This window comes from Cotesia glomerata, linkage group LG6 (genome assembly GCF_020080835.1).
Source record: "Cotesia glomerata isolate CgM1 linkage group LG6, MPM_Cglom_v2.3, whole genome shotgun sequence".
NCBI classification, from domain to species: Eukaryota; Metazoa; Arthropoda; class Insecta; order Hymenoptera; family Braconidae; genus Cotesia; species Cotesia glomerata.
Window position 1 is genome coordinate 25,379,339 of NC_058163.1, and position 24,933 is coordinate 25,404,271.

At 27.6% G+C, this 24,933-nt stretch overlaps 1 protein-coding gene across 16 annotated transcripts in view; it reads right to left on the bottom strand.

The window, feature by feature from the left end:
* Positions 1-7,946: 7,946 nt before the first annotated feature.
* The window catches only part of LOC123267677 (titin homolog), a 59,311-nt gene continuing 42,324 nt past the window's right edge, over positions 7,947-24,933 (bottom strand). For 14 of the 16 annotated variants that reach the window (XM_044732425.1, XM_044732428.1, XM_044732429.1 and 11 more), the window contains 9 exons: positions 24,594-24,780; positions 24,000-24,459; positions 20,723-20,885; positions 17,124-17,929; positions 14,543-14,742; positions 14,275-14,427; positions 14,061-14,184; positions 12,013-12,844; positions 10,136-10,393 (listed from right to left, as the gene is read on the bottom strand). In XM_044732425.1, the coding sequence (XP_044588360.1) occupies positions 10,173-10,393; positions 12,013-12,844; positions 14,061-14,184; positions 14,275-14,427; positions 14,543-14,742; positions 17,124-17,929; positions 20,723-20,885; positions 24,000-24,459; positions 24,594-24,780 (3,146 nt within the window). In that variant the 3' untranslated portion in view covers positions 10,136-10,172. Of the gene's footprint in view, positions 8,002-10,135; positions 10,394-12,012; positions 12,845-14,060; positions 14,185-14,274; positions 14,428-14,542; positions 14,743-17,123; positions 17,930-20,722; positions 20,886-23,999; positions 24,460-24,593; positions 24,781-24,933 lie in introns of those variants that run through there. The other 2 variants (XM_044732423.1, XM_044732437.1) reach the window with 2 other exon arrangements.

The following is a 24,933-nucleotide window of genomic DNA, read 5'->3' on the forward strand; positions in this document are numbered from 1 at the left end:
CATCATAGAGAAGTAATAAACTTAAGATATCAGTGCGATGCTTCCAAAAACATGATCATATATTTTTACATCATAATTGGATCATAAGACAGGTCAATTTTACGCGTCATATTTACGTAAAATATTGTGATTGAGATTATTCCTATGACTTATGCAAATGACGTCATATTGAAGTCATGTGTTCTTCACTGGGATTCATATTAAAAATAATTAAAAATAATTCAAACCCCGGTCATTTGAATTATTTTCTATTCTTCATTACTGTAGTCTACACTGATAGAAGGATTTCTTAGCATTTAAGAAGATTTCTTTGTATTTAAGAAATCATTTTCTTAAACATCATTTCTTAGCATTTAAAAAATATTTCTTAGCATTTAAGAAGATTTCTTTGTATTTAAGACATATTTCTTAATATTTATATTTCTCAGTATTTAAGAAATATTTATTAAATATTAAGAAATATTTTTTAAATACTAAGAAATGATGTTTAAGAAATGATTTCTTAAATACAAAGAAATCTTTTTAAATACTAAGAAATCCTTCTATCAGTGTAGTCGAGAAATGAGTTTATTATGAAAAATCGAAGTTCCAATCTTTAAAATATGGCAATTAGTGCATTGAATTTAGAATTTGATTCTGAGAAAGTGGTATTTTTTGATTTTTCCGCTATTAAAAATTTCATTTGTTATAAATAAAAACGAAAGTCAAAAAAGGGAGTCAAAAAAAACTTCAAAAATAATAAAGATATCTGAAATTTGAAAAAAGATCCTAAAAGAGGAGAAAATTTTAGTAAGAGAAATCTCGACTTCCGGAGTTGTAGCTCCATTATTTATAATTATTTTTAATTTAACGTTGAAAATTGGGATCCGCGCGGCCGTTTCGGTGCCTACTTGTATAAAAACAAAATTTTTATTTGCATTTAAAATAAACTAAACAAAATTTTTATAAAAAATTGACCTTGTTGAAAATAAATTGATCCTGAACAGAAATTTATCTAAAACTTATATACTCAGTACAAAATTACAGATTATAGAGAAAAATACATTTCAAAAAGAAAGTAAATTTGTATTTTTGCTTGTCGACGCCTATAAAAATCAAACAAAAAATTGTGAGTTCTGACCCACTCAGGTAAGGCGTCCGAATTTTTATGAGTCGTAAGCCTTTTCACAAAAGGAATGACAATAGAATATCTTCGTAATATTGCTTTTGAAGATATTGCTTTAATATGGCTCTTTACCGTAAGATGGACGGTGGCGTTGTTTGCTCGGTGGGTCTTATATACGTGACTGAATAAAGTAGTCAGTACTTGTCTCGGATAGCTTAACTGGTAGAGCCCTTGGCGCGTAACCGAGAGATCTGGGTTCGATTCCCCAGTCTGGGCTGTCTGATTATTTTTCAATTACGGAAAAATTCCCACTGAGTATGTCCCCGCATTTCCCCTATCCGTTCTTTCCCAACTCCCTTAAAAATTTGCTTTAATATCTTCTTGTAATCGCTTCGGTTTAACAGAAGCCATAAACACTTGTCTCAAATTAAAAAAATTAAATAAATCAGAAAATTTGATAGTCGCAAATTTCATAATTCGCACGTAATTTCAATAGTTCACCCTTTATAAATGCTAATTCGAAACAAATTTCTATCTCTATTTGTTAAAAAAATAGCGAGTGACCATTGTTTATAAATTATGATAATAATTTATGAAAAAATGAATATTTTTCATCATTGCGTTTAAGGAGGTTCAACTAATCACCAAAAAATTCAGCGTGGAAAAAAAATTTGAATTTATGATTTTACAGAAGTCTAAATAAAGTTGATGCTTATATTTTGATCCTTAAAAAACCCCGTTTTTTAATTTTTTATTGTTTATATTTCTTGACAAAAATTTTTTATGAATTAGCAATTTTGGATAGAGTTACATGAAACTTTGATTTATCGATCTGTATGTGTCATAATTTAACCCTTCAGCACTCTCGCTATGAGATTTTCTCTCACGCTCATCAATAACTCAAATTTTCTTTCAAATTTCAAATGGAATGACTATGTGATTTTTTTTCTATCTGCCAAAAAATTAATATTATTTCAGATTGCAATATTATTATTTTAATTGTTCTATACTATAAAAAAATAAAATAAATTTTGTTAACTCTGTGAGATATTTTCTCATCGCAATAGTAAAGTAGGGGGGTCAGAATTTAAAAATCGGGTCTGATCGGTACAGTTCGGAGGTTCCCGTAAGAGTGCATTTGTGTTTGGATGTATTATTATTAAATATTATTTTTAAATAAGTCAATTTTTTGTTTTAAGAAATTTATTTTTATTTAAGATTTTTTAAATTAAAGGGACTATAAGCATGCGTGTGCTTCCACATAAGGCGTGAGTTTTTCTCATCGCGCGGTAATGATAGTAAATCGTTTTGCGAGAGTGCTGAAGGGTTAATGGAATTTTTTAAATATGTTACTCACGTTTGAAAAAAATAGTCTACTCTATTTGACTGGATAGTAGGCGTCGCCGCCAAGCAAAGTATGCCACACAAAATTATTTTTATAACATTCAACTGCAGTTACTCATTAATTTCTACAAACTTAATAATATTTCTTCACGCGAAGAATTGGCTAAATTCTAAACCAGTTGTAACATATATTTACTACTTGATCGGCTGCACAAAAAACAATCCAATTGTTAGCGATAAAAGAGGTCAGATGTTAGATGTAATTATTTCATAACGATCTGACAGGAATAATACAGATCTGAAAACGAATAGAGGTCTAGAAGTTAGTAGGTTGATTTGCAAGGTCACAGCTGATCCATGATCTTGGATCGCGTCACTATCACTTATCACTGTTGATTAGAATCTCGGATGAGACTGTCTCGTCCATCATACTCAATATTATTGCGTAATCACTGATCAGCATCATCATTATCCATATCATCAAAGCGACATCAGTCGTTACTGTACATTAGTAGAATTTCTTTGTAGCGAAAAATATTTTTCAATAGTTAACAATTCATTTATGAGAGACCACTTTTTAATACTAAACAAATATTTCTTAGTATTTAAGATGATTTGTTTGTATTTAATAAGTCTGATATTAATTTATAATCTTTTTAAGTACTAAAAAATATTTGTTAAGGACTGAAAAAGTGTTTTAACTAATTAACAAGTATTTTTAACTATAAACAAATCCTTATATCAGTGTAGCTACATCATAGTATCCAACAAAATTAATGATGATTACCATTAAATCATTTGCTTCCTTGATCTTCTTTCGATCTTTAATCGTTGGAGTACCATTCCCGCCACTCAACAATATTTGGGAGGTAGATTACAAATTCCAGCCTAAACGCGGTTAAAGATTTAATTGAGGTCGTTTGCAACTCAACAACGTCCGTGTAAGTGATCATTACCTAGCTAATAACCAAGTCTCACGTTGACTGATTTCCAGCTGCTCAGAAGCTATCAACTCTTCATCAGCTCTTACTGGAAACTCGACGGTCCAGTTTGTCAACAATACTTCCAACCCTAAAGGTGAGATGCAGCTTATCTGTTGATGATCCAAGGTCCAACTGTCGAAATATTCCAGGACTAGGTGACCAGTGTTCATTGAACAAAGACTGCCGTGATGTTTTTACTCCAAGTGCTTCAACGGAACCTGCTCTTTGCCAGACTAACTACACTCCTGTTGACGGAAGATGCAAAGGCTTGATAGAAGAACCATGTGAGGAAGATTCCGACTGGCGGAGTTGATGGTTTCACGTGCAGAGCTCGGGTTTGCAGGTGCCAGACCGGTCTCCAATCATCAGCAAACCACAGTCTTTGCTTCCCATTGGCTGAAGGTTCGTAGTTTGCTCCCTTGCTTCCTCAAATGTGTTATCCGCTGATGATAACTTGGTTGCAGGCTTGCACAAGCACTGCTCCAACGACCAAGGCTGCAAGACGGCGTTTTCCAACTGCTCCAATGGAACCTGCTCCTGCAGGGACAATTACGCTACGCATGATGGAGTCTGCTATGGTCTACCTGGCGCCCAATGTCATCTGTCCAAGGATTGTGTCTCTGTACCTTACCCCTGCAAGTCAGGAACTTGTCAATTAGCAATCTACGAATTAAATGGCAAACATATTTTATCAAAACCGGAAGGTAAGTCGCTTCTATATTTGCAATCATCAGCTGATACACGGAAAAAAGAAAACTCGAAAAATTACAGTATATAATGCAACGTGGCGCTTCGTGATGAAAACTGGAAAAATTACAGTTTCAGATTGTAATTATTACAGATTTTATAAGAATTACATTGTAGAGTGTAATATTTACATTGAAAGCTCTGAAAATTAACATTCAAAGTTTGAATTTACAAAAATGTTATTTTAAACTGTAATTTTTTTAGTTTTGATTACGACGGGACAGATTTTACATTTTATACTGTAATTTTTCGAGTTTTCTTTTTTCCGTGTACTATCCTTTATTAAAAAGTTGATGTGACGTTATCATTGTTGTCGCTTTTCGTTGCTATGGTGACCACTTTTAGCAACGATTACCATAGTAACAGCTACTATAGCGACGGTTACTATGGCAACGGCCACCATAGCAACGGTTACTACATCGGAAAGAAAATTGTACGAAAAATTACAATGAAAACATCGTAATTTTTAGTATCGGATATTGCAGTGCCGGACCAGAACTCAAACATCGTAATTTATACGATGCAACATCGTAAATTTCTATCACTCAAATTAAAAAGAAGTTTAGGTCACCGAAAAAATAATTCTGTATCATCCAGGAATCGAACCCGGTGTCCTCTCCGCCTCAAGTCCAAGGTTTATTCCCTCACGCTATCGGAGGGATTAACTAAAGTTTCTGTTCAGTCACATAATAAGACCCTCGATACAGTAGTTGGTTATCTTTCGGTGGTGGCGTCGCAAACTACTAGACTCTGTCTCTCTTTTATTAAAACATATAGTATGCGTCCTTATTCACTTGCTCTTACGGAAAAAAAATTTACTAAATAACATCGTAATTTTAAATAATTCAAATTGTATTCTGTAGACGGCAGCATCGTAAAAATCGAGATACTGAATGTCTAGTCCTGGATTACGATGTTACTATAGTAATTTTTCATAGGATTTTTTTTCCGTGTATGGCAACGGTTACTATGGCAATAGTTACCATGGCAACGGTTCAATGTTAATAGGTAAAATTTGTAAAAATATTGATTAATTAAATTGTCGATAATAAACATTTTAACAAAATCGCGCAAAGTGCGTTCGATTTTCTAGTGACATTGAAGTTAGCAGTCGCTTGACCATTTTTTATTTTTTTTAATAAACAAATTTGCTTCGAAAAATTATTTCTAAAAAATTGCATTTTTTATTTATTCAATTTTCTAAATCTCAATTTTTTTTCTCATTTTCTCAGATATAATTTGTTTGTTAAAAAAATTCTTAAAGTTATGAAATATCTGCTAAATTAATTTTCATGATGATACGTTATTGGTATGTTTCTGGTAGTTCCTTCATTCATCGAGGTATGGAATCCAATTAAAGAGAAGGTCCGTGATGGTGTGCAAATAAAAGTGTCTCCAAATGGCTTACCGTTGTATCTAACTCGTTCCAATCTCTCCGACGTCTTCTGGGTAAGTAGTCATTTTTATCTTGGTTTCTGTGTTTTTGAACCGATATTTAGCGACTTGCTTGCCTTTTAGATAATTAAGGGTCCTTCAAAGTGGAGAAAGTCGGGTTACACTCTTGACGAGGCTATTCCTAGAATCGACCTGGTAGTCGGTAATTTAAATCTTTATTGTCGCATTAAGCATGACCAAGACCGACAATATGGACGGCTTGAGCCTCCTTATTATGATAAGTGCATTGTTGGTATCGGTAATGATGTAACTGTCTACGATAGTTTTGAAGCTCTAGTTGGAGAGTAATCATTTTGATATTGGAGATTATACTGCCAATAAATAATGATTTGTTTATCATATCGCGTTCCAGATGCTATAAGGGCGTATACACGAAAAAAAGAAAAATAGAAAAATTACATTATAAAAGTAACGTGGTGCTTTATATTAAAAATTGGAAAAATTACAGTTTCAGATTGTAATTATTATAGATTTTTACTATTTTTCCGAAGATCGGTGTTTTATTAATTAAAGAGTTCTATATTAAAAACTATTTATCATGGACTGTTTGAAAGCTTAATAAACTATGGCATTGTTGCATGGGGAGGAGCCTATAACAATTCAATTAAACCTGTCACATCTCTTCAACATAAAATAATTAACCCTTCAGCACTCTCGCAAAACGATTTACTATCATTACTCGCGCGATGAGAAAAACTCTCACGCCTTATGTAGAAGCGCACGCATGCTTATAGTCCCTTTAATTTAAAAAATCTTAAATAAAATAAATTTCTTAAAACAAAAAAAATTGACTTATTTAAAAATAATATTTAATAATAATACATCCAAACACAAATGCACTCTCACGGGAACCTCCGAACTGTATCGATCAGACTCGATTTTTTAAATTCTGACCCCCCTATTTTACTATTGCGATGAGAAAATATCTCACAGAGTTAATAAAATTTATTTTATTTTTATAGTATAGAACAATTAAAATAATAATATTGCAATCTGAAATAATATTAATTTTTTGACAGATAGAAAAAATCACATAGTCATTCCATTTGAAATTTGAAAGAAAATTTGAGTTATTGATGAGCGTGAGAAAATCTCATAGCGAGAGTGCTGAAGGGTTAAAAGCTATGTAAAAATAATTACAACAATATCCCCTTGACAATTAGAAACTCATTTATAATAAATGCATTAACTTACTACTATCAAGAATGTAAAAGCCTATTCTATGAAAAATGTACAAATTTATTTTTATTTTATTTTCTTTATTAATAAATCCTGACAGCCTGTATGTGGCCAATTATGAGGATACAAAAAGATACATTAATGTATTTTTAGAAGGAATTATATTACACGTTGCAATGAGCAATTATAAAAAGAAACATATTTTTAAAACTATTAACTAAAAGTACAGGTGTTTAAATTTGATTTATATAATAAAATATTCACTTTTATGTTATACTTATTATTACAATAAGATGAGTATATATAAGCTCAATACAATAAATATAATTATTATTATTAAGGCAGTGGAGCATGATCATATGCTTTTGCTAATTTAATTGTCTAGGAGTTGACAGCCATTATGATGGATGCTAGAATAGCATCATCATAATCAACAAATAGATCTAGGTTGTTAGTTCTACCAAAAAATAAACAAAACTATTAGTACTCAGAATGCTTATTATGTAGCAATTAAATATTATAACAAACTCCCTGCTGATATTAAAACTATAGTCTGTAGTAAAAATTGTTAAAAAAGTTGTTACTGGATAAGAAACCTTAATGGTTAACATGCTTGAAAAAATGTAATGGAAAATGCGAGTATTTGATTGGATATTTCTTTTATGATAATTATCTATAATTTTGTATTTCTTTCTATATAAATTTATTACTTTTGTACTTATTATCTCTTTGCATTGTTTTATCGACAAAAATTTTGTAAAAATTATATATATTGTAAAAGTGAGTATTTTTGTACTGGTTTTATAAACAGTTGTCTTTACACCTCGATAGAATTCTTTACCAGATAAATAAAATAAAATAAAATAAAATAAAATATTTCAAAGCCATTATCCCCGATCCAAATTCATGTTAGACTAATTTTAGAATTTTACATTAAATTTTTTATTTATTAAATTCTTTAAATTTTTAATTTTTACTTATTATTTATTTTCACACACATTATTGTCGGTATGAGCACTCATACCATCCTTGAGTCAATATATCTAACAATTAAAAATCTTTATTTTTAATTTGAGATTAAGCAAAGATGTTATATTCTTTACTCAGTGAGACTTTTTGCTTTTTGTTATGAGTTGCTCGTGTTATGAATTAAATATTTATTCGTTATCGAATATTATTTTACTTATTCCAAAAAGCAAGAAAAAGAATATAACATCTTTGCTTAATCTCAAATTAAAATAAAGATTTTTAATTGTTAGATATATTGACCCAAGGATGGTATGAGTGCTCATACCGACAATAATGTGCGAAAATAAATAATAAGTAAAAATTAAAATTTAAAGAATTTAATAAATAAAAATTTAATGTAAAATTTAAAATTAGTCTAACATCAATTTGGATGGGGGATAATGGCTTTGAAATATAGAACTCTTTAATTATAGATTTTGTAAGAATTACATTGTAAAATGTAAATATTACATTTAAAGCTCTGAAAATTAACATTCAAAGTTTGAATTTAGATCAATTTTATTTCCAACTGTTATTTTTCTAGTTTTAAATACGATGGGACACTTATTACTATTTATAATGTAATATTTCGATTTTTTTCCGAAATGTTGCAGAAATGCAAAAAATTTTATACGCCCTTATGGCTCCCGGGACCCACCTCAGATGCCATAAGGGCGTATAATAAAAATTCTATTTTTTTTTTACAAGTCCAAAAAAATTTTTAGTAAGAAGAAAAATTTTTTTTTACATTTCTGTACATTTCATGATAAAATACGTCGATTTCCAAAAAAAAAATTTCTTATACGCCCTTATGGTTCCCTTATGGCATCTGTAACGCAATATTTTGTATCTTCAGTTAAAATTGTTGAGTTTTACGTTGTCTTTCTAAAGTAAAAAAGACCATTCGGCAGCCGAAATGGAAGTAGATTTCATCATGAATAGAAAAAAAATATAACGAGGATTGTATACAAAATTAGGGCTTTTAACTTCTATGCAATCGACAGAAATATATGTCGACGGAAAAATACTGAAACCGGTGCAATAGCAAATTTCATAATTGGCATAGTGGAGTAGGACATAATTTTAAGACTACACATATGATATGTGCTCAAATTGAGAAGCTTATTTAAAGAGCTTTCAGATGCAATTTACAGAGTGTCAATAAGTCATCCCATTCAAAAGTTATTCAGTAAGAAAGTAAAGAAATATGAATTTTTTAAACCCTGGCATTTCTAAATTACTTGACCGATTAAAGCTTATCTTCGAATTTGACTTTGGTATTTATGTGTAGAATAACTATATTGAGTTTGGTAAAGATCCGTTGTAAAATTGGCGACGCTATCGTCGTGACAAAGCCGCGTTATATCGTATATATATATATATATATATATATATATATGCTGCTGCTGCTATATATATATATATATATAGCATATATATGCTATATATATATATATAACATATATATATGCTATATACAACATATATATATATATATATATATATATATATATACACATACATATACTATATATACACATACATATATAAACTTTTGAACCATATGTATTTTTTGACTCAACTCGTCGAGTTAAGTCGGAATATAGCAAAATTTTTCAAAAGTTGCGTCATGAGGACCATTGCAATAGTTAGATTTTTATGAAATCTACTAAAAAGCGATTTCGTAAGTCTAAACTTGAAATAAAAATTCTTATCATATTGCGGACGATTAATGTGCTGGTTCTGATCTTGAATTAAAATTTTACTAATTTTTTTGACTAGCGTATAAATTCAAAATTCAAAATTAAATTTGCGCTTATTTTTTATTCATGTAATTATTTTTCTTAGCTGAAAAAATTACACCACTTGCACATTTGAAGTTTGTTGACATTGAAAAAAAAAAAAATTGTTAGTAAACAAAACAAAATATATTTATTTTAATCAATAATGAATTTTTAAATATATTTTTTATTATTGATTTAGAAAAAAAAATATAAATAAATAAACAAATTTACATAATAATTTTCGCAGATGAAAAAAATAATGATAATTAAATAAATAAATAATAATAATAATAATATGTTTTAATACATAAATACATTTATTTTAATTTTCCATTACATTAGTACATATTTAATATGTATTTTACAATTGGACAAATTAATTAATAATAAATTTTAAACTTCATTATTGTATATAACTTAATAAATGATTTAAGTACCTACAAAAATTAATATTTGGGTCAAACTTGAAAAATAAAATAAAGTACAATAAAATGAGTAAGTACAATGAAAAAAAAAAAAAGTTGCTCGTGTTATGAATTAAATATTTATTCGTTATCGAATATTATTTTACTTATTCCAAAAAGCAAACGCTTTTCGAACTCTTTCATTGTGAGGTCGTGCGTTTGCTGCGGGAAGAACAATTCGGCTGCCTGGACTCAACTGCTGTCTAACCGATGAAGATACTTGTTCTTGTTCAAACATCTTCGCCGTTCGGCTAACACTTCCGGTACGTACTACTCTATGCAGTGGACTGTGGCCTCTTACCCGTGAGATTTCTTCTTCGTTGTCTAGATTTTGATAAATACAAATTTTAATTATGTAATAAAGCATAATAAATTAATTTAGAAAATTAGTCAAAAATTGATACTGAAATTCAGATACAGATAATTTTTTTTAATTTTTTAACAAATAAATTATTATAAAAAAAAATTCCATACTTAGAAGCTTTAAAAATATAAATCGACGGTTTAATTAGCAATTTAACTCCTTATTTTTTAAAGGGTAATTTTTTAACATTTTGATATAGCAATAGTCTAATTATAAATTATTTTAATGATCCAAACCAAAATATTACACTTCTTTATGTCTTAAGATATTAAATTATTTTTTAAAGTGATAATAAATTTTGAATTAATTGTTTTTTTCCCAAAAAAGGAAGATTTTCTAAAAATGAGTTAAACAATTTGCTAATTAGAATGTCGAAATTAAATTTTTTTTAAATAATTTTCTAAACCTTGTTTATTTTTAAGAAAAATAAAAAAATTTTCAAGTGTCTGCTAATTTCAGTGTCATATGGGTGATTCTCTGTAAGGATGTTTTTTGCTGTCCCAGGCATTTTTTTATTAGAAAAATTGTTATTTTGTTACTAAAAAAAATTTATTACGAAAGTAGAAAAACATTTCTATTTGGAGCATTGAAAACTAAAATGGAATAAATTTTGGTTTTTTTGCTATAAATTCGTAAACCACCGAAATGTCAGTCCCCTGGGCTGTCCCAGTCCCAAAATTAAAACTTTAAGATTAAATTTTAAGTTATTCGTCAATAATATATAATTTGGTCCATAATGTTTATAAACTTAATTAGTTAACTAACAATCTTCTTCAATAAAAAGTACCGAAAGTTAATTTGTTTCATTAAATTCATTAAACCAAAGTTTGTCCCAGGCATTTTAAGATCAGTTCCCTGCCAGAAGTACAAAGCCAAAAAAAAAAAAATCTAGCGTGTTATTTTACCTTTTGTAAGGTTTATAAGGATCTAACTAGCCGTAAGTTAATAACCATAGGGCTGTTAGCGCTTTATCGGCATTTTATTTAGTGTCAAAGCACCGTTTGTGCTGGAAATATGTGTCTGGGCCACTTCAAAATTCAGTCCCCTGGCAGCTACTTTTGTTTATAATTTATTTATAAAATTGGATCCATAAGTCTTAATATTATTCTAATTAATGTAAACATTCATTGAGAACTTAAAAAGTTGAATGCATTGAAATAGTTTGCTTGATTTTTCTCAATTTGATAGAAAAAATCAGTCCCCTGTCATGTTATATGGCAAAAAATACACAAATATCGAAAAAGCAAAAATTAATTCGGCTGTTTATTTATTATAATTAAGCTGATAGTTTTGTGTAGCCCTTGTTAATTTTTTTTCTAATAAAATCAAAAATAATTTGGTCGGACAATTTTGTACAGATTTAAGACGTCCTTACAGAGAATCACCCATATAAGGTAAAAGCCCCAATAGATGATCATGTACCAGTATATGATCACTCCATATATTTGTATACCTATATTTGTGAATATAGATATACAAATACATGGAGTGATCATATACTGGTACGTGATCATCTATTGGGGCTTTTACCTTATATGAAAAAAAAAAAAAAAAAAAAAAAATATTATAATTAACAAACCTAAACTTGAAGAATTAGTTTTACACCAAGGCTTACACACACTTCCATGCGAATTAGTATTACTTTCTATTGGAATAAAATTAGGGCGCGTAGCTGGAACTTTATCATCATCATTATTATTATCATTATCATTATTATTAGCAATCGATGATTTACTCTTTAAATTTTGTTTGTCTATTAAATTAACAAATTTGTTATCCTCTTTATCTTGAAGACTAATACGACTGATTGTTATTTCTTCTTTGACCTCAAACGATGGTTCATTAATATGCAAGCTTGTAATACTGCAATAATTTTCGGAAAATTCTTCGTGAATTTCCGTGGTAGTCTTCAGACTTTCCGTGCTAATATCAACCGTATAAATATTTTCTTCGCTCGAATTTAATTCTGAAATAAATGTGTCCGTCTTATTGCTGGCGTCATCAGAAATAATTTTAATTTTTTTAAAATCGCTGGATAATAAATCGTCATCGATCTTATCTTCGATTTTCGTAAAATCATCTGGACTAATAGATCTCTGTGTTTCTATAATTGTCGATGAGTCGTAATTATCAATGTCATGAGAGTCTACGCACTCGTCTGACGACAGCTCGGTTATTTGTAATTCATCGGAATCTGCTTTACTTATTCTACCGTTAGAAAATTCTAAATTATCAAGGTTAATTGTGTTAATAGGTTCATCCAGAGAATCTTCTGTAATAATTATGTCTTCGTTTGTCGGAGTGGTTTCTTCACTTTCTTTAGTGACGTCACTCAGCGACTCGGTATTTTTTCTGCTATTTGCTGAAAGAATAGCCATTCTTCCTAGAGCGCGAATTGCGTTACCTGTTTTCTATTTAGATGTCAAAAAAAAAAACGCAATGCAAATTATAAACACAAAAAAACCATGCGCATTAATAAGTATTTAATGAATTAATTTGTAAGCGAAAATTACAATCAATTGTGAGTTGTTTTTGAATGTAATTGTTTAGCTTTATGATTTTAAATATATTAATTCATAAAAATGAGATTTCGATTTTTTTTTAAAGTTTATTAAACCTTTTAAAGGTTTCTTATCATTCTCACCGATAGTTGATTTATTATGATAAATATTTAGGCTACATTCGAAAATTATCTCTAGATACTTAATTAAGAAATTACTTTGTATCTTGTGAACTATTGACATTTTTAAAGATATAAGCTCATCCCGATGTTACACTCATTGAGACCTTTCATTTGAGTACCCACATCAATTTTTCATATATTTTATACATTTATGTATATTATATATGAAAAATATATGAAAAGTGCATGTGGGGACTCAAATGAAAGCTCTTGATAAGAATAACTTCGGGATGAGCTTATATCTTTAAAAAAGTCAATAATTAAGAACTGGCATTGCCATCTTGTGAAATAATGATCTATTTAAAGATATAAGCTCATCCTGATGTTACACTCATCGAAACCTTTCATTAGAGTACCTAAATCCATTTTTCATATATTTTATATATTTATATATATTATATAAATATATATATGAAAAATACATCAAAAATTGACGTAGGTACTCAAATGAAAGGCCTCGATGAGTGTAACATCGGGATGAGCTTATATCTTTAAAAATGTCATTAGATCACAAGATAGTAATGTCAGTCCTTAATTATTGACATTTTTAAAGATATAAGCTCATACCGATGTTACACTCATTGAGACCTTTCATTTGAGTTGCCACATCAATTTTTCATATATTTTATACATTTATGTATATATTATATATATGTACATATGAAAAATATATCAAAATGCATGTGGGTATTGATGAGTGTAACATCGGGATGAGCTTATTTTTACCTTTAATACTAATTACAAATTTCATTTTTAAAAATTGTTGCTGTATAAAAAATAGTTTAAATGAAAGAGTCAAATTTTAAATTTTTTATGAGAAAAAAAAAACTAAACAATTACCTTTTTAAAAATTTCAAACAAAATCACTCGGAAGTTTAATATTAAAACTTTAAAAAGTAAATAAATTCTCAAATCAAAAACAAATAAATTACGAAATTATTTACCTGCCACTTTCGTCTGACAATAAACTTCTTGAGTTTATCTGTTGGTAGAGCGACTCTACTCATGCTTTCAGCGCGTTGTGCAAGCCATGGATGCTTCAGACACTCTTTAGCAGACATTCTCAACCTTAAAAAAAATAATAATACAATGAGTAAAATGAAAATTAATCAAAGCAAAAAATAAATAAATAAACAAATACATATATAAAATACTTACTCTTTTCGTTTGATAAGAAGGCCGCTGATAAAATCCTTAGCTTCTTCAGATATCGCGCTAAACGCTTTGTCGTCAAAGTCAAAGTCTGCTCGAGTGATATTAGCAAAAGTCTCTGCGTCATTTTCACCCATAAAAGGTGAAAGTCCAGTTAATCTGCGTATCAATAGTTAATTTATTATTATTTATTTTAAAAATAAATATTCTTTTTGGATATATTAATATTAATAAAGATTAAAATGCAGCAGTAGAACAAAAGTTATTGACTTACAAAACATAACAAATAACTCCGACACTCCACATGTCAGACTCGGTACCAATTGGTTCAAAGCCAATTATTTCCGGCGGAATGAATTCTGGAGTCCCAAATAATACACGTACTGGTGTGTCGGGTTTCAATGTCTGCGCCAGCCCAAAGTCTATCAATTTTATTCGATGAGACGTTCGCGTATGACACATTATGTTTTCCGGCTAAAAAAATTAAAAATTTATTTATTACTACTTAGAAGCTATTGTTCATAAAATTTTGTAATTTTAAGCCAGTAAATTTTTAATAAGAGTGATTTTTAATGATGATAAGTATTTAGGCTGCATTCGAAAATACTGTGTCTCTAGATACATAATTAAGAAATGACCTTATATCTTGTGAACTATTGACATTTTTAAAGATATAAGCTCACTCTGACATTATATTCATCGAGACCTTTCATTTGAGTACCCACATCAATTTTTCATATATTTCATATATTTATATATTATATATATGTATATATGAAAAATATATCAAAAATCCATGTGGGTACTCAAATGAAAGCTCTTGATGAGTGCAACATCGGGATGAGCTTATATCTTTAAAAATGTCAATAATTAAGAAATGACATTGCTATCTTATCAACTAATGATATTTTTAAAGATATAAGCTCATCCCGATGTTACACTCATCAAGACCTTTCATTTGAGTACCCACATCTATTTTTCATATATTTATATAAATTATATATATGTATATATGAAAAATATATAAAAATGCATGTGGGTACTCAAATGAAAGCTCTTGATGAGTGTAACATCGGGATGAGCATATATCTTTAAAAATGTCAATAATTAAGAACTGACATTGCTACCTTGTCAACTAATGATATTTTTGAAGATATAATAAACTCACCCCGACATTACACTCATCGAGACCTTTCATTTAAGTACCTACATCAATTTTTCATATATTTTATATATTTATATATATTATATATATGTATATATGAAAAATATATCAAAAATCGATGTGGGTACTCAAATGAAAGCTCTTGATGAGTGTAACATCGAGACGAGCTTATATCTTAAATAAGGTCAATATTTAAAAGAGTACAGTAGATTTTATTAAAAGTCATTATTTAATAGTCTATTAATAAAGACTTTAATATACTATTCATTATTACTATTACTATACTATATTATTACTATCTATTATTGTATTAGTCTTTGCATAATAATACACATATCAATATTAGTTGAAAGGAATGTCAAGTTTCACTTGATGTCTTCACAGATCAATGGAAATAGTACTATACTATTATAATCCTCCTTTTACAATTGATAAATATAAAATTAAGTAAAGTAAGTATATGCTTATATCGGTCTAATAATTTACTTATTACCATTATTGATTTAGAAATTTTTAGAAATTATAGTCGATTTAACTATTTATTTTCAGTAATCTAATCAATTACGGACCACCATGCAAGTTATTTTAATAGACTCATACTTTATCGGTTTTTAACGAATCAAAAAATGACTCAATTAAATGACACTTTTTAATTTTAATTTCTATTTTAATTTCTTTTTAGAGACTTTTAATAATGAGATGTAAACTAGATAACATGCTACTATTTGATGATTCATAAAATATATTTAATTGACCAGTCATTCAACTTAATTTGTAATAAAAAAATTTAACTGATACTGATAAGTGGCCTATGATGATTAAACTGTTATTTTACTTAATTAAAGACTTCAATTTTTAGATTTTTTTATTTTTCAAATCTTTTTTTTAGATTGACAAATTTATTGTAAAAAATTGGTAATTTTTGTTATTTTAATTATTCTATTTATAATTTAGAATATAAAATTATTGATCAAACGTCAAAACTGATAAATTTATCAAAAATGAATAAAAAAAAATTTTTAACTAATGAAAAAAAAATTTTTTTTAATTTTTCATACACTAAAAAAAAATATTATGGTACTTTAAAAATTGATGAAAAAAAATTTCAATGAAAAATAAAATAATCAAAGATTTTTCCAATTTTCTAACTATGAAAAAAAATATAAATATAAAATTTTATAAATTTTTAATTAATGATTGTAAATCTGCCAAGAAAATATAGTAAAAAAAATTTATTTTTTTTTCAAATTATTTTATTATTTATGATGAAGTGCGCAAAAGTCAAAATAATTAAAAAATTTAAATTATTAAAATTTTATAAATTTTAAATTAATGATTGTAAATCTGCCAAAAAAATATAGTAAAAAAAATTTTTTTTCAAATTGTTTTATCATTTATGCTATAAAATGCGCAAAACTGAAAATAATTAAAAAAATTATAAAAATTTTAATCATTAAAATTTTATAAATTTTCAATTAATGATTGTAAATTTGTCAAGAAAATATAGTAAAAAAAAAATTTTTTTTTAAATTGTTTTATCATTTATGATAAAGTGCGCAAAAATGAAAATAATGAAAAAAATTATTAAAGTTTAATAAATTTTTAATTTATGATTTTGTAAATCTGCTAAAAAAATATAATAAAAAAAATTTTATAATAAAAAAAAATAAAAATAAAATAATAAACTTACTTTCAAATCTAAATGAACAACCAGATTGTCGTGCATATAATCAACTCCCATACAAATTTGTCTCACAAAAAGTATACTGTCTTTTTCCGTAAGAGTAAAATCATCAGCGACAACACGTTCAAACAATTCACCACCAGAAATATACTCTGTCACCATAATCATTTCTCTGGGGCTCTCAAATGCAGCAATTAATCTCAGCAATTTAGGATGCCTCAGCATATTCATAATATTTATCTCATCGTTAACCTGCTGGCGGTCTTTGGCTTTGATCGTCCGTATGAATTTAGCGGCAAAGCTTGACCCATTAGATTTGTCAACAATCCTCCTAACGACTCCGTACTTGCCCTTGCCGAGTTCTTCGAGCACATTGTAGCGTTCGTCGAACAAAAATCCGGGTTCAGGCGCAACAACACACGGTTCGTACGCCGGCTCTATTTTGTCTTCGGTGTCTTCATCAGGATCCAAACTAAATCCTGATATATTGCTCGTTATCTTCCTCGTTTCACTTTTCGTGATTATCACTGTCTCGGATTCCATTCCTGGTTCACTTAAGCCATGAATGTTTTCAGCTCTTACGCGAAATTGGTAGGACTCTTCGGGATCGAGTCCACTGATGGTATGACTGAGCGAGTGTTTAGCTTCTGCTACAGCGACCCAACACGGCTCCTCGCCTCGTCTCATCTCGACTGAATAACCCGTGACAGCACAACCGCCGTCGTAAACTGGGGATCTCCAACTCAACGTCACGCCTCTCGAGTCCTTAATAATCTGGATTGCTGGACTACCTGCCGGAGGTTCTGGAGGACCTGTTTCGACAACAAAGAAATATTCTTTAAATATTTCAACATAACATCTAATCAAAGAATTTACAGTTATTATTTTACCTTTTTTGACTTATTTTTCTTATATCTTTGAATTTTTTTTTGCTCTCATAAAAAAATATACAAACATATCAAGAAATATATATATATTTTTTAATTTAATTAATTTACTAGCATATAATAAATAAAATTTTGCTCTATTAAATAATGACTTTTGTTGAATTGCACTGTACTTTCTTAAATATTGATGTTTTTAAAAATATAAGCTCATCCCGATGCTACACTCGTCAAGAGCTTTCATTTGAGTACCCACATGCATTTTTGATATATTTTTCATATATACATATATGTAATATATATAAATATATAAAATATATGAAAAAGTGATGTGGGTACTCAAATAAAAGGTCTTGATGAGTGTAACATCGGGATGAGCTTATATCTTTAAAAATGTCATTAGTTCACAAGATTGCAATGTCAGTTCTCAATTATTGACATTTTTAAAGATATAAGCTCATCCCGATGTTATACTTATTAAGAGCTTTCATTTGAGTACCCACATGGATTTTTGATATATTTTTCATATATACATATATATAATATATAAATATATGAAATATATGAAAAATTGATGTGGGTACTCAAATGAAAGGTCTCGATGAATGTAATGTCAGAGTGAGCTTATATCCGTAACAATTCCGACAACTTATCATAATAAATTAACTATCTTAAAAATCCATATGAAACTCTGAAAAAGTACAAACTAAAATTTGTCTTTTGTTAAATTGCGCTGTATTTTCTCAACTATTGACGTTTTTAAAGATATAAGCTCATCCCGATGTTCTACTCATCAAGAGCTTTCATTTGAGTACCCACATCAATTTTTCATATATTTTTCATACATACATAAATATAATATATATAAATATATAAAATATATGAAAAAGTGATGTGGGTACTCAAATAAAAGGTCTTGATGAGTGTAACATCGGGATGAGCTTATATCTTTAAAAATGTCATTAGTTCACAAGATTGCAATGTCAGTTCTCAATTATTGACATTTTTAAAGATATAAGCTCATCCCGATGTTATACTTATTAAGAGCTTTCATTTGAGTACCCACATCAATTTTTGAAATATTTTATATATATATATATATATATATATATATATATATATATATATATATATATATATATATAATATACATAAATATATAAAATATATGAAAAATTGATGTGGGTACTCAAATGAAAGGTCTCGATGAGTGTAATTTAGTTTTTTTAATTTAACTTTATTATTGTATATTGATCTAAAAAAAATATTAAAAAAAATTGTTTTAAAGAAGAAATACGGTATAAATTATTTTAAAGAAGAAATATTTTATAATACATTTTCAAATCCACGTCAATAATGCAAATAAATTATAAATGCACATTTTTTTTTATAAGTCAACTGAATTTCATAAATGAAGATTATATTTTTTTCATATATTCGTATATTTTATATTTTTCGCTATTAATTTTCTTAAATCATGACAATTAAAAAAAAAAAAAAAAAAAAAAAAAAAAAATTTTATTAATATCGTAAGTAATTAACTAAATTTTAAAGTAAAGTTAGTTTTCAATAATTTAGTGATTTTTTAAATTAAAAATTTCTTATGAAGATTTTACCTTAAAAAAAAAAATTATCCGATGCCTTTCGTATAATTTAAACACTTAAATATTTAAATATCTCAATAAAACCGAAATAAAATTAAGCAATTGGAGCGACGAATCGAGTTAATGAGCACGCGTAACCGACAATAACAAGCTGAAGGAGTATTGAAAAATTAACAAAATAAAAATCGTAACCCGCAGCTGTTTTTTAGAGAAGACTCGCGAGTAAACTGCGAATAAGCCTTAGAAAAGTAAACTAGGGAGCCTTGAGGCCACGGAGAGTTGAGCACGCATATGCGTATAATTCGTACCGGCACGTTTTTATTAAAAACCAGGATGAGAGGGAGAGATGTGCTCCGAGCCGGATAAGACACAAGACTGGATAAAAAGAGAGAAGGTTTTTGTCATCGGAGCCACATGGTCGCCGGCTAGACGCAAACTTGCGTACTAGGAACTGGATTTAGACGCGTACAACTAAATCTAGCTTTTACACACAATAAGTCCAGTACAATTAAACTCGTCTTGATTACAAATTATCTTCACGGACTTTGGAATCATCTAGCGCATTAATATATTATGAAAATTAAGTTAGCCGACGTTTTTAATTTCTTGATTTTTTTTCATGAATTAAATTAAAAAAAAAAAATTTTTTTTTAATCGCACTTATAGTTTTTTAAGTTTTTAATGAATAAAAATTGTTTTTTTATTTTTTTGTAACAATTTTTTCAATAAAAAAAATTTTTAGACGTTTTTAATTTTTTTTTTTCATTAATTAAATTAAAAAAAAAAATTTTTTTTAAATTGCTTTTACAGTTTTTTACAAATGAAATTTCTTTTTATTTTTTTATAATAATTTTTTGAATGAAAAAAAAAATTCTAAAAAATTTTAGATGTCAGCTAACTTAATTTTAATGAACATATTTTATTTAAAGCGTAAATATTTTAGAGAAAGTACAAACACCGCAGGGTTTTGACGTATGTTCTGTACATTGATTATGAAATGGTTCTTTATTTGACGTATGGAATGAAAACGATGGCTTCGAGGAAGATATTTCTTCACATGTCTTGTACGTATAAATTTACCTATATGTAAATGTATACAGATAAATGAATTTAATACCTTCGACAGTGACGTTGACGTGTCGCGAATCTTTTCCCAGTTTATTTTCAATAAACACCTCGTATTTTCCTGCCTCCTCGGTCGTCACATTTAGCAAGGTCAGACAGGTGAGACCTGCGCTGGTTTCAATTTCGGTTTTATCATCCAATGTCACATCACGACCCTGAAATTTAAATTCATTTTAATTAAATATCTAGCGTTTTTGTTAATTATTGTTATTTATTGCTGTACGATATTTTTTTATCCGGGCATTTTGACACAATTTTAAATAAATGTTTTTTTTAATCATTAAAACGCAAATAAGTTAATTATCGGCGTAATAAGATAAAATTGACAATTCAAAAACAATTGATTTTTTTATTTAAAAATTTCTAATTTTTTAATATTTAAAAATTTTAGACTAATTATTTTGTTAAAATTAATAAATGTGTTTAAATTCTAGCCATTTTTATTCGGCCTTAAGTGAAATATGTCCGCCATTTTGAATTATAATTCTCACCTCAAAATTTATTTTAAAAATTCTATGTTACTTATAATTAATTACAACTTTAAATAATTATTTTTAAAATCTATAAAATGGCAAAATTATAACTACACATTTTTTTTTTTTAATTAATTTATTAAATATTTTAATTTGTTTCAAAATATTATTAAAATTCTAACGAGGTTAAGTTTTAGAATCGTCAAATTATAAAAAAGCGCGCTTTTTATGGCGCCAAAATTTTAAATTAATTTTTTTGTAATTTAAAATTAATTAAAAATAAATATGAAGATAAATTAAGTAATTGAAAAATTCTCTAATATCAAAATAATAATAATAAATAGTAATTTTTATAGCATTAGTCAGTGAGTCATTAAATTTTATAACATAGACATATAATTTTTTTTAAATAAATGTAATTGAATAAGTTTACGAGAATTTAATTGATTAAAATGTCAGTGGCTCGATTAATCATCACATTAAAAAAACTATTAATAAAAAAGTACATTGAGCAATCATTACAAATTAAATTTTTTTGTACATAAATATTTTTTCGATTAGATATTTAAATGTATGAATTAAAAATTCATTTTCTAGCAATAAATTATTATTATTATTATTATTATTATTATTATTATTATTATTATTATTATTATTATTATTATTATTAAATAATTGTTTGAAAATTGATAAAAAAAAGAAATGAAAAAATTGGTAAAGTTTTAATTTTCCCGAGATAAATAAAACAATAAAAGAATGTCGGATGTTTATTATTTTTTATTTGTTGTTTATTATTTAATTGTTTGTTCACGTCACTTGATTGCACACGTCTCGTGAAAAGTAAAATTATACGTTCGTGAAGTTATTTATCACGCGGGGTAGTTTCACGATTAAAAATTAATTATTTATCTTATTGAGTGCTCACTTACAAGGAATTTATTTGTATTACGTAAATAAAAATTGTGATTTATTAAGCTTTGATATAAAATTTAAATGACACTTTTTTTTCTTTAATTCACTATTGAAATATTGTTTCTGGTATGACTTTATTTTAAATTGATTGAAATTATTTAAAAAATTTTCACACGCGCTTCTTTTAATTAACAGATCTTGAGTGATAGATCTGGTGAGTAAAACTAGTAAAACACAAATGATTTCTTGTTATACTTGATACATAATAATATTAACAGTGTGGTCGATTCATCCGGCTCACTTGTATTGCGGTGATCAAGCAATGAAGCAATAAAGAGATAAGACACTCAACTACTGAACTCGTGTGTAAGAAACAGTACTGTTTGTTATCGTTATCAAAATGCCATTAGTCTGTAAATATTATTTTTTTCACATATGGTTAAATATTATTTTTAGACAAAGTTTTAAGTTCTTTACTCGGCCGACTGTGAAGCATTCAATTACAATTTATACAATTCTTATCTTTTTCAATAAATCAATTTATCTTTACAATTAAGTAAATAATACTACTGGGTCAATTTTTGGTATTGTTAACTAGATCAATTTTTTATTCTATGACTTAAGAAAATATCAAACAAAATTTTAGTGAAGATTATTTGTAATAAAATCTGTAATATTTAATTTAATTAACAATTTTTTCGTTAATTATTATTTTTAATTTAATTTCGTGAAAGTATAGACAAAAAATGGTAAATTTTAAAAAGATTGTTGCTATAGCAGGATCAATTATAAATAATTTAATTAAATAAATTTATACACAAAAAAAATATATTTATATTTATATTTGATTCAAGAATTTTTCAAATGAAACTCTTCAAAATTATTATCTTGGTTTAAAAATTCTTTCTGGATTTGTTAATTTTTTTTTTCAGTGTAGAACTATTCAAAACTCCTCTAAAAAATTAGTATAAAAAATTAACCATCACAAAAAATACATAAGCTTAAAATTCGAATCCGTAACAATTCCGACAACATCATAATAAATTAACTATCTTAAAAATCCATATGAAACTCTGAAAAAGTACAAATTAAAATTTGTCTTTTGTTAAATTGCGCTGTATTTTCTCAACTATTGACGTTTTTAAAGATATAAGCTCATCCCGATGTTCTACTCATCAAGAGCTTTCATTTGAGTACCCACATCAATTTTTCATATATTTTTCATACAAACATAAATATAATATATATAAATATATAAAATATATGAAAAATTGATGTAGGTACTCAAATGAAAGGTCTTAATGAGTGTAATATCGAGATGAGCTTATATCTTTAAAAATGTCAATAGTTGACAAGATAGCAATGTCAGTTCTTAATTGTTGACATTTTTAAAGATATAAGCTCATCCTGATGTTACACTCATCAAGAGCTTTCATTTGAGTACCCACATGCATTTTTGATATATTTTTCATATATACATATATATAATATACATAAATATATAAAATATATGAAAAATCGATGTGGGTACTCAAATGAAAGGTCTTGATGAGTGTAACATCGGAATGAGCTTATATCTTTAAAAATGTCAATAGTTCACAAGATACAAGGTCATTTCTTAATAGATGATGATTATTAATCTCAAATTTTATTCAATATATTAAGTATAGTTTAATTAAGTCCATATTACCCTACTCTACTTCAAATTTTTAATTTTTTCTATATTTATAGTAAAAATTACCATTGTTTTTTTTAATATTCTTTATAAAATTTCCTTAAATAAAAATAAACATCAAAATCTCGGATAATTTTCTTTTAATTAAAAATATCTCTTCACTAGCTCTTACAAAATTACTGATAAAATTACAGATCAAAATAACTTACCTTTCTCAGCCATCTAACAGTTGGTCTAGGATAGCCATCATAAGTAGCCAAAAGCATAACTTTAGCACCTCTCAACGCAATAATATCCGCTGGAACAGTCAAGATCACCGGCGACTTAAGCTCTTCCTTAACTTTCTTCTTCAAATTTTTGTCCTTAGAATTACAATTTTTTTCTTTGTCTTTAGAATCAATTTTATCTTGTTTATTGCTATTCAGCTTTACAGAAGACTTTCGTCTCACTGGTATTGAAGTTTTTCTGGCTGAAGACTGAGTTGGAGAAGTGACATGTTGGGATGGTCGAGTTTTTCTATTCTTTATCGGAGATTCAGAAACTTGTTTAACATTTGATTTTTCACGTTCCATTTTGCAATGCCTTGGTACTGAAGAACTACGAGGTTTGTTAAGTTCCGTAGAACTTGTCTTAGCGTTTATTTTTTCGTCATTGACAGCATTACCATTCCTATAAATCATCAACATGATTATACTTTTATAAATAAGGAAATAAAATTGATAACACGTAATTTGAATAAAAATTAATTCAATAATATTATTTCGTATATTATATATTTATAAGTCGTTGATTAACTGGTTCACCTATAATGCCATCGAGGAAGCGTAGGACTCGTTCCTCTTCCTCCTGAATAGTTGTCACTAATTCGTGGAGGCTGTAATCGACTATCGGATCTCGGTGTAGGACTTGGATTTCTTCCACCGTAAATAGAATAAGTCCTTGGTGATGCACTCCTGGTACGGATTGGTCTTGAAATGGAACTACGACGACCTGTTTTTTTATGAAAGCTATTTTAATATATATTTATACAGCAAAAATGCTCTATTTCTAGATACATAATTAAGAAATGACCTTGTATCTTGTCAACTATTAACATTTTTAAAGATATAAGCTCATCCCGATGTTACACTAATCGAGACCTTT